General features: G+C 38.1%; 2 protein-coding genes across 3 annotated transcripts in view; both read right to left on the bottom strand.

Annotated features, from left to right (window-relative positions):
- Positions 1-3,811, bottom strand: part of cox6c (cytochrome c oxidase subunit 6C) — a 4,231-nt gene extending 420 nt beyond the window's left edge. Inside the window, exons 1-3 of the mRNA XM_042496715.2 lie at positions 3,658-3,811; positions 1,086-1,199; positions 299-431 (exon numbers count right to left, since the gene is read on the bottom strand). Coding sequence (XP_042352649.1) covers positions 306-431; positions 1,086-1,190 — 231 coding nt within the window. The 5' untranslated portion in view covers positions 1,191-1,199; positions 3,658-3,811 and the 3' untranslated portion in view covers positions 299-305. The remainder of the gene's footprint in view (positions 1-298; positions 432-1,085; positions 1,200-3,657) is intronic.
- Positions 3,812-4,649: 838 nt separating this feature from the next.
- Positions 4,650-10,754, bottom strand: part of angpt4 (angiopoietin 4) — an 87,358-nt gene continuing 81,253 nt past the window's right edge. For both annotated transcript variants that reach the window (XM_088070707.1, XM_042495645.2), the window contains 5 exons: positions 10,642-10,754; positions 9,731-9,832; positions 9,471-9,637; positions 8,356-8,489; positions 4,650-6,868 (listed from right to left, as the gene is read on the bottom strand). In XM_088070707.1, coding sequence (XP_087926833.1) covers positions 6,708-6,868; positions 8,356-8,489; positions 9,471-9,637; positions 9,731-9,832; positions 10,642-10,754 — 677 coding nt within the window. In that variant the 3' untranslated portion in view covers positions 4,650-6,707. The remainder of the gene's footprint in view (positions 6,869-8,355; positions 8,490-9,470; positions 9,638-9,730; positions 9,833-10,641) is intronic.

Genomic DNA, 10,754 nt, shown 5'->3' with positions numbered 1-10,754 from the left:
TGATCACAAAAAAGGGAAAATGTCCAGGATATTGTGGCATGCACACGTATATAATTTCATATTTAAAATAATGAGACAGAAAAAAACTTTAATTTAAACCGTTTTAATTGATCCTCAGGTGTGAGTTTTGGTCGTTGCAAAATAAATACGGGGGTTAAGTTTAGTTCAGCCCTATAAAATAAAATACTATTTCAAATACAACATTTGTATACATATATTCATCACAGAATACAGAAATCTGTCAGCTGAGAGGCTTTATCCTCTCATCGTTATCGTGATCCCGCATGAAAAGACTCACAGGGTTTTTACTCCCCAGAGGGCCGCACGCTCTCAAAGATGCCCGCCTCCCTCATGGTGTTGAACTCTTTGGTGGCGTCGTACTGCTTGTAGAAGTCAGCGTAGGCCTTTTTCCTGGGCTCGATCACTGCGTACTGTCGGGAAAACAAAAGATGTGTAGCTTTAATTCACTGTTTTAAATAAAAAACCTAAAAAAAAGAAAAAAGCCAACTGTTAGAAAAAAGTTAGAAATCAGATTCAAATTCAGGCCTTGAAAATGACCGCAGAGCTGAGCTGACATCACACGTACAATAATGTATTAGATTTAGTTATTTTATTTTGAAAAGGTAGAAGTAGGTCAAGATGCTGATGTCGTTGTCATCGTGACGGCTGCGGCATTCATGTGCTCCTCGGAAATATCGTTTTTACGGGTTAAAAGCGCACGAGCAGCCCTCCAAAGTCAGATTTTCAAGTGGGAAATTGGGAAATGTCAACAATACGCGAGTTGCCGAGTTGTGATGTTTGTGTGATGTTTCAGACCTGATCTGCATGACGTTAAAGTGAGAGTGTTATTAAAAAGAAAAGGAAAGATATAACTAATTATTTAGAGTTTTTATAATTCAACTTTAGAAAATAAATATTCATAATATCTTATTTATTATCTCTTAGCATTTCAGCTTTTTGAAAGATTGATTCAGGATTATAAAACCAGTTAGGGCCCTGCTTTTAGATAACTTAATTTACAGCCTTTTAAGACTTTGTAAGGGTCTGCGGGAACCCTGCACGTGACTTTAGTGTCGCCGTCTCACCTTGAACGCTGCTGCAGCCACGAAGGACAGAGTGAAGGCGATGGGCAGGTGAAACCTCAGACGCTTTCCCAGCAGCCCCCTCATCACAGGCTTTGGCAGAGACATGATGATCACCTGCAGCGGAGGAAGAAGACGAAAATCAAGATCAGTTATTGGAGAAATCTATGCAGTGGGATTGCAAACCGTGAGCACTTTCCTCGATCAATTATTGGTAAAATTAACAATTATTAATCATTATTTGTTTATTCCAAACAAGACAAAAAGCATTTTTTTTCCCCTTAATCAAAGCTCACAGCAACAAACTGCATATGCTTTGACAGCAATGCCTATTGTTTGATTAGATTATTAACAACTGACTAATCTATCATCAATAGTGATGAGCCCTAATTTACAGGGATTATAATCATATATTCAAAATTATGTTATAGAAATATAAAATAAAATACATACATAACTTTATAATTAAACAAATATTCTTTCATGTCATGTGTTATAAAGATGCTCTCTGCCTTCTTCCTATGTTTAAATAAATCAAACCAATTTTTCAGGTTTCAAAGCAACATAATGCAAATACTTTGTCTGCACTGCAAAGCCAATCGATTAACAGATTCAATTTCACATGTTCGATTAACGTCTTAGCAACCAATTAATTGATCTTTGATTAATTATCATTCCTATAATGTAGTCAACATGACACTGTTACATCACATCTTATAGAAAAAATGACAGTATTCACCATAAACCAATTTAATTTAAAGTAAAGGCCATAAAAAATAAAACGTGTCATTGCGTCATGATGGAATAAAACCTAATTGTGACACAGTTTCTTTATTTCCTGAAACCTCGTTTGGCAGATTTCTGCGCTGTAACTTCTTGTTTCCTTGTATTTCATCTCTGCTTCTGTCTGTTGCTGTTTCTTATTGTTATGGCAGCTCTGCATGTCTGCATGTGATTATTAGTGTGTGTTGTTGCTTCATGCTGCATGCAGGGCTATTTTGTGCTAAAAAGCTATTATATTTTTGTTGCCATGTTATTGTTTTGCACTGATGTTCTGCTGGTTCTTGTTTCTTCTCTTGGCTCGTGCTCGATCTTCATGGCGCCCTGCTGCTGTTGTTATTGTGAATTTAATCATTTTACAGGTGTTAAAACATCTTGCCAAAAGATTACAATTAGAAACTAGCCTGATGGCACACTGGCACAATTACAGAAATGTTAATTAATGTGTGTTGTCCTAATGAATAACATAAATGAAAATGTTGTTTTAAAAAGTGAAATGCGTTAAAAATGAATCAATAAAGAGCTTTAAGTCTTTTCAAAGTAGTACTTTTTGTCATGTTTTGTAATATAGATATTGATGAGTAGGACTGAGCCACATACATGATACGTACTGTTACCGTGATATAAGACCACATGCCGTCTGAAATTTTGGATATAATCATATCATAATATGAAACAAGTGCTGTATTTTCAAGATTTTAAAGGCTGCGATAAAGTGATGTGATGGACTTGTGCTAATTCTTACGTTTACCCACTTAAGTCATTAAATTCACATTACAGATGATAATTAAAAAATCTCATTGTGTTAATATTTTGTCCAAGTACATAAGTCATCCTTAAAATATTGTAACAGTATCAATATTTCATCATATAGTGACATTTGATTTTCTTGCTCAGTCCAGCAGTTAGGAATCTTTGAGGAGATTTAAAATATGGTGATATATACCGTGATATGGCCAAAAAATATTGTGATATTACTTCAAGGTCATACCCCTCAGCCCTATTGACGAGGATGAATTATTGCATTAAAATTAAGTGACAATAAAGCTTTTTTTTGGGACATCACAAACAGTCCAAAGGTCAACCTCCTTCATTCACCTCCAAGTGTCCGGCTTATTTTCACAAATACTAACTTGAGTTTTACTTCTTATTTTCCTCAGACATTTAGAGAAGAGTGTGACAGAGACAAATGTCCTCTGAGGAGGAGATATGACTGATGGACATGATGACAGATCAGTTTGTCTCCTGGTCTTTATCAGACACTTCAGCTCCGTCATGTGAGCTCTGAAAACATCTGTGACCTCTGAGTTTGAGAGTAACAACACTCATCAGATCATAACTGTAGTATAATACTGCAGTTTCACTTTATATAAGAACATTATCAAGAGTATTTAGTTTACTTTTCATATTAAAGGTAAAATCAGTATAATGCTAACAGCTGTAGCATGTTTAGGGTCAAAGTATCATGATGTCATTAAATGTTTCTTCCCTTCGTGTTATTGCAGACTTTATCCTTAAAAAACAAAAATATGACGCACTTACTAATACAGTAAATGTGATTAAAATATGTTTTTAATGAAAACAACGATGATTTAGTTAGCATTTAGCTAACGGCTAACAGTAGCACGCTGAGCTAACGTTAGCTCGATGAAGCTAACTGCTAACCGGAGTAAAACCGGCGATTTTCACGGACGATGCTGAAATACGGGAGTCGTCACTGATGTGAAAATGCAACTTGTTGTAGTTTAAAATTTATCACACAAGTTTAAATGGTAAAATACTGAAGAATACTCACAGGTTTGACTCACGACCTTCACACACAAACCGCTAAATGCGCTTCTCTACCGGAAGAGACGCTGTCTACTGGAGCCGCGGGGGGACAAAAATAACCGTCCAGTGAAAAGCGAAGGCAGGGCAGGTGAGGTCATGGAAACCGAAGAGGCTGCGCGCAGAAAACAACTTACTGTTACTGTGTACACACACACACACACACACACACACACACACACACACACACGTATGTATTTAAAAAAAACCAAAACAAAATAAAAAACAAATATAAAACACAGTGTAAATAATACTCTGTTACAAGTCTTGCATTCAAAATTTTATTCAGGTAAAAGTACAAACATATCATCATAAAAATACACTTAAAGTACCAAAAGAATGAGTGCTTATCATGCAGACAGCTCTTTTATTATTATTGTTATTGGGTTATTATTAGTGCATTAATGTGTTTATCACGTGATTATTTTGTGTATTGTAATGTAGTGTAGTAAAAAGTACAATATTCTAATATGAATTATCACGTTGCAGTAACACAGTTTGACCACGAGAGGGAGGCAGAACAACACTGTATACAGCCGTGTGGATGTTTTTATGCCAAAATATTGATCCGTTGGTTTGGACTGGATAAGCTGGATTGGTTTAGTATATTTGGATTTATCAGTCTTCTCTCTCTGGTTGTTTTAACTGATTGTGGTTTGAATAACTTCAGTAAACGTCCTCTGAGATACTTTATCAATAATATGTGTATTGGTGAAAGACTATTTATTATACCTGAAATGCTGTAAGGAGATGCGCTGAAATGTCATCACACAAGTAACAAATGATAATGACACAATATAAAATGTAATGTATTGCAGCTATTTGGGGAAAAAAAGTAACTTTATAAATATATCTGACAAATAATAACTTCATGTAATTGAAACTGCAGCCTCCAAATATAATATGATCCACAAGTTACATATATTTCATAAATCAAATACAGACACATCAAAGCACTCGCCGGCTTTATAAAGATGTTTTATTTTACAAAATACTGCAGACTGTGTACAGACGAGTGGACAAGCTTCGCAACACGTATGCAGACAATAACACAAGTTTAAACTTGAAAAAGTGAAATTTGTTAATGTTTGCAGCATCTTGACGCTGAAACAATGACAACAAAGATAAAATGTTAACACATTCTGCTCCATAAAGTGCATTTTAATAAGTATAAACCTCTTTATTCTGACAAAGAAACACTTTAAAGGCTTCATACGTATGTCCTGTAACTCGTTTGATGTGTGTGAGTGCCATCAGGAGGCAGGATGAGACTCCGCCCAAAAAAACTTTTACTTTGTCCTTTTCTTTTTGTTTTCTTCTTTACTTCAATGTTCAGAGATACAGAGTCGAGGCTGCGGTATGTAGAGCGAGATTTAACAAAAATGTGATTACTGATGCATCAGAAAAGATTCAGTCTGCTCACAGAATACAAAGATTGAAACTACAAAGTCTCTCCAGCTGCCCGTCTCATCGTAGCTCGTCCTTCAATTATTCATCAGTTTCCATTTATTATGTACAAGTCTGTTTCAATAACAGCATAAACAGTCAGTCTGAGCCGTCCAACAGAGTGACCTTAAAGACATGTTTCAGTGAAAGCGCTCATCACAAAATGTTTGTCAAAGACAAACTTATCCCCAAATCCCAATGTAGAAAGAGGAATTTTGGCATTTTGGTAAATTGAGAAAATTTGCCTGTTTTTTTTTTTCAAAAACATGTGAAGAGGGCAATGAGCAAACAGAGGAAATGACCAGACAATTAGCTGAAAAAAAGAAAAAAAAAGAAAAAACAACAACAATACTAGAGTAAAGTAAAACAGAAAAAGGAGTAAGGAAATGAGTTGGAAAGGTAATTAAAAAATAATTTTATAATTTAAAAAAATACATATATATAATGATAATTATAAATATGGTTTTCCTTGTTTTATTTGTTTTTTATTTGTTTCCTCTCGACATTTTTCCCCTGGCTTTTTAAAAATAACTGTCTACATCTACTAATTTTTTGCAATTTGTGGAACATTTCTTCCTAAATTGCTTGTTGCCTTTTTCATGTTTTTGAAAGAAACTGCACCAATTTGCTCAGAGTTCAAAGGGTGATGTCAGTCCAGGTTTCAAAGAGTTAAAGTCTGCAGATTATACCATTTTTTATGATTAAAGGCTGCACCAGCTTCAGAAGCCCCCTCTGCACACCTTTCCGACATCACAGTTCGGATGGGGAGGCTGCATCCAAGAACGCAACATTCCCACCGAACACACTGATCGCTGAGCTGAGTGGAGGCGGGAAAGCAGCCGCAGTTTGAACTTCTCTGAAGCTCTCTTTAGTCGTTCTGATGCAACTTTTTCTATCTTATTTCATTGGTTCAAAAAAAGCACAACACCATGATCGTCCTCCAGGTGAGACTGTCGAAAAAAACGTCAGTGATGGCTGGCTTTTCTTTTCACCTTTGAGTTTTTCAATTCGAACTGTGGAGACGGAGCAGGGCGGGTCGTCCACTCATCACAGGATTGACAGATCAGTCTCCGGCCCTCTTGTCCATACGTCCAAAATGTTCTTTGGCGAGACACTGAACCCCAAATTGCTCCGTTTGCTCACACAGGCCTTTACGTGGCTCGGTGAGTGTGAGTGAGTTTAACTTTACATTAAAGTGTTTTATAAATGCAGCCGTTTATCTAAAAACGCTTTCCTTCAAAAACACGAACAAACGTTTCCAGCTTCATGGATCCAGAGTCGGGTATGAAAACACATCCAGTGAGTTTAATGAAGGCGGGGCAGAGGGGATGAACATGATGGCTGAAGACAAAACAGAAAAGGTTGGTTTGTACCAAGGTGGAGCCGAGGGGAGGCGTTTCAGAGAGCGCAGGGTCGTACCATCATGACACCGGAGGGTCCTGAGGCTGAGGGTCGTACCATCACGGAGGTGGAGGGGTGGTGTTAGAAGTCATAGGGTCGTACCATCACGGAGGTGGAGGGGTGGTGTTAGAAGTCATAGGGTCGTACCATCACGGAGGTGGAGGGCTGGTGTTAGAAGTCATAGGGTCGCACCATCATGGAGGTGGAGCGCAGCGAGTAGCTGGGGCCTCTGAAGTGGTGCCACTTGATGCCGTTGAGCTTCCTGATGTTGTGGCCGACGGTGTAGTAAATACCGTTCAGGTTGGAGAAACCGCAAGCGTCAAACCACCAACCTGAAAGAGAGAGAGAGAGAGAGAGAGTGAGAGGAAGAGAGGGGGATGAATAAGAGAAGAGATGGAAAAGAGATGAAAGGAGTCTGAGAGAATCCGTCTCAGCAGACATGTTAGATTCATGATTGAGATGCACTGACTGTGAAATTTTGGGATGATCCTGGTTGTTGTTTACAATGTTAGATTATTAGAGGAAAAAATAAAAGGATGAATTCATGTAAATATGTTGTGTTGAATCACTGCAGTAAACTCCCACTCCCCTAAATCTACACAGCACTGAAACCCAAAAAGGGAAATTCAGTTTGCCTTTAATTTGTCTCGCTGCTTTGCTAAAAGAGAAGCAGAAGAAATGCGGTTAAAACTGGAAATTGGATTTAATGTGAAAAAGTCTGATTTTAGTTTCAGGACATATCGCTCAGTCCTAGTTTGAATGTTAAAGTGATCAGCAGTTGGCACCTTGTAGCCTCTGCCATCACTGTATGTATTTATGTGTGTGTGAATGTGACTATGTGTGTGTATGTGTGTGTGAATGAGTGTTAAAGTGCTTTGAGTGGCCAAAACAGCCAGAAATGTGTTATATCAGTGCAGGTTCATTTTTGGCCTGTGCAAAATTGATATGACACAATGTAAAAAAACATCGTCTCCCACCATCGGTGATGTCCACGAGTGACCGATAAATCAGTGCATCCCTAATTTTTGACATGATGAGGAGACAGATGTTTCATGCAGACGATGTCCAATATTTAAATGTAGGTGATGTGCATTTACTTTTAAAATTGTACAAAGATGAAGCTGACATTCCTGAACGCCATAAAAAAAAAGTATTAGATTTGTCACTTTGGGTAAATTTGGCTGCAGTTTTCATGCTTGTTTTTTTCCTTGAGTGAACTGTTGATGTGTTTTTCTCTCTTATCTTTACTTTGTTGGTTAAATACTTCTCTTCTCTCCTGATCTTTTCTTATTCATCTCTTTCTCTCGCTCTTTTCTTTATCTCAGCCACTCTTTCTTTTCTCTGTAAATTGCAGTGATTTTAAATAACTCACTGACTAACGGTAACCGCAGGAGTCTTTCCCCGGAGAGCTCGAGGTTTTGCTGGAACGATTAAGGTTATCATTGATCGCGGCCCGTCGAGGGGAGGCTGAGGACTAAACAGCTGTTTGTGTTGGCGTTGACTCGAGCTGAAGTGTACTGAAGGGTGACGGAGACAGATGTTCGCCTGAAGGAAAATAATTCAATCCTCAAAGTATTTTATTATTTTGTGAGATTTATGATAGACGTATTATTTAATGACTGTTTAATAAACTTTAATTAGACAAATCAAACTGTTAAATTATTACGATATTTACTAAAAAAGTTCGTATATTTACAATTTAGAAACAATTTTACTTGATGAATTTGAAGGATGGGGAAACCCACTGAGCTCAGAGGGACAGAGAGGACAGGAGAGGGACAAAGAGGGACAGGAGAGGACAGGAGAGCAGAGACGTTACCTCCGGTGAGCATGAGGGCACACTTGCAGTGGTCACAGTTGTCGTTGTCCTGGTCTCGGGTGCTGAAGCCGGTCCCGTGGGAGGCCAGGCTGCTCTGCCTCCCCGCTGTGCCGCTGTAACCTCTCAGATACAACCTGAGAGACACCAGACGAGGTGATCGATCGATCGGCTGATCAATCAAATGACCAATTTAGGACCGCATGCATGCGTAGTATGTTTATGTGTGAGCTATTGCAGCACAGTTTTAACCAAAAATAAGATAGAACTTGATCACGTGGGAAAATGTGGTCCAGCAGCCGCAACACAAAAAAAAGAGTTAAACTAAAATATCAACAGAGAGAGAATTTTACTAACCCTTTGAAACCAGAACAACAGAAGAAATGACCCAAAAATTAGCAAGAAACTAGTAAAAAGTACAAGAAAATTACCAAAAATTTTGTTAAAAAACAAAAGAAAAAACTAAACAGAAGAGGTTACAAAGAGGAACAGAATAAAACTGTAAAAAAGTGCTCAAAATATTAGAATAATTCTGTCACATAATTCAAAATATGTAATTAAGATAATTATAAATGTAGTTTTTTGTCTTCTTTTCCCTAAACATTTTCTCTAGGTTTTAAAAAAAAAAGTTTTTTAATTCACCAATTTCTTGCAATTTGTAGAGCACTTCTTACCAATTTGCTCATTGACTTTCTTCCCTGTTTTTAAAAGAAATTTGACCAATTTGCTGAGAGATCGAATTTTTATATATTAGTGAACGACATATGTAAGCAGCAAAAAAAGTGAAAAAGCGATATTGCTCCAGGTTTCAAAGGGTTAATCCTGGCGGGAAAGTTTACTGTTAAAGAATCTTAGTGCAAAAAAGACAAAGATAATAAACAAAAAAACAAGACAAAACAAAAAAAAAACACTTGGCAATACTTCTCAAAATCAAATAAGTTAGTCACTCACACACACACACACACACACACACACACACACACACACACACACACACACACACACACACACACACACACACACACACACAGCAAACCCAAAATACACAATGTACGCCTCATGTATGCTGGTTTTTTGATAGCTCTTCACCTCTGTGATGTGTATAAAACTGCAGTTACCTGTACTGCTGTCTCTCACTGGTCAGTGTGAACCGGTCATACTGGGAGTAGGCGGGGTTTCCCTCCCAGTCCCTCAGCTCCACCCGCAGAGAGTACTGACCCTGACTGGTCAGCAGGTGCATCACTTCATTACCCAGCCAGTGTTCTCCAAACACGTCCCCAAAACCCTGCAGGAGGAGCGAGAGTTCAGTGATGGACAGAGTTTTTACTTACATTTATTACTGCAATATTTATTTCTATTTCTTGGCTCTCAGACGGACCATTTTGTATTCTCTCCAGCTCCTCTGGAAGTCCACGCTGCCGTTAAATCTCCGCTGGAACACCGTCCAGCCTCCGCCGCTCGTCTCCATGTCACAGAAAACCTTGAAGAGAAGAAGAAAGTCTCATTACTTTGAGTTCACTGTCACAGTGTTAGCGGATAACCTTCTAATTTAAATCAGGTCAAAACCAGCTGCATAATCACCCACAATGGAAGTCATTTCATTAGATAACTGAAAGATATTCTCTTAAAATCTGTCTTATCATGTTTTTAATGGTATTCTTTGATCCTGTTTACTATGTCAAGTGTCTTTGAGTCTCTTGAAAAGCGCTCTGTAAATAAAATGTATTATCATTATTATATTATTAAAGATATGAACATATTTTTCCTCAGTTTTATAAATAAATTTGCACACGTTCAGTTCTCTCAGAAGGGGTCACTGCTGATTGTTGTTTTCATTTATAGTTAACATTAGTAGTTAATCACCTACTTGTTTCAGTTCTGTTATGTGTAGCGTGCATTGTCAGTGCACATCACACACAAGCAAAGCGGTGAAAATACTCTCAATACAGCGTCCACTTGGACTGATAGTGATTTTTAAGGAAGGCTTTTTTAAAAGTGGCTAAAGTCAGTTTAAATATAAAGCCCGGGGGTGCGTGCCCCGTCTGTTTCTGCAAACCGGGACCAGCCGACCACCACCTACTGTATGTAGTAGACTGACTATACACAAGTGTCTCATACAGCCTCACTTCAAAAATACACAACTATTACTTTAAGTCAAGCTATCGTTGTTTATTTTATGTTTATTTAAAGCTCTTATTCTTTGGCCCTTGTGTGAATGATCTAAAATAAACAAGACGTGTGAGTGGAATAACTGGAGAAACAGGCCAGAGGTTCAGGTGTTCCTCGTACCTGCACAGGTTCAGTCCTGTTGCCGATGTAGATGTCATAAAGGCCGCTGACGGAGTGACCGGCCTTGTACGCATCTGCACAGTCTCTCCACTTCTGGTCCCTGGGAGGGGACC

Source organism: Plectropomus leopardus, chromosome 2 (genome assembly GCF_026936395.1).
Source record: "Plectropomus leopardus strain MGB_pleo_1.0 chromosome 2, ASM2693639v1, whole genome shotgun sequence".
Classification (NCBI taxonomy): Eukaryota; Metazoa; Chordata; class Actinopteri; order Perciformes; family Serranidae; genus Plectropomus; species Plectropomus leopardus.
Note: the sequence above shows the minus strand (reverse complement) of the source record. Positions and strands in the feature narration are given on the sequence as shown.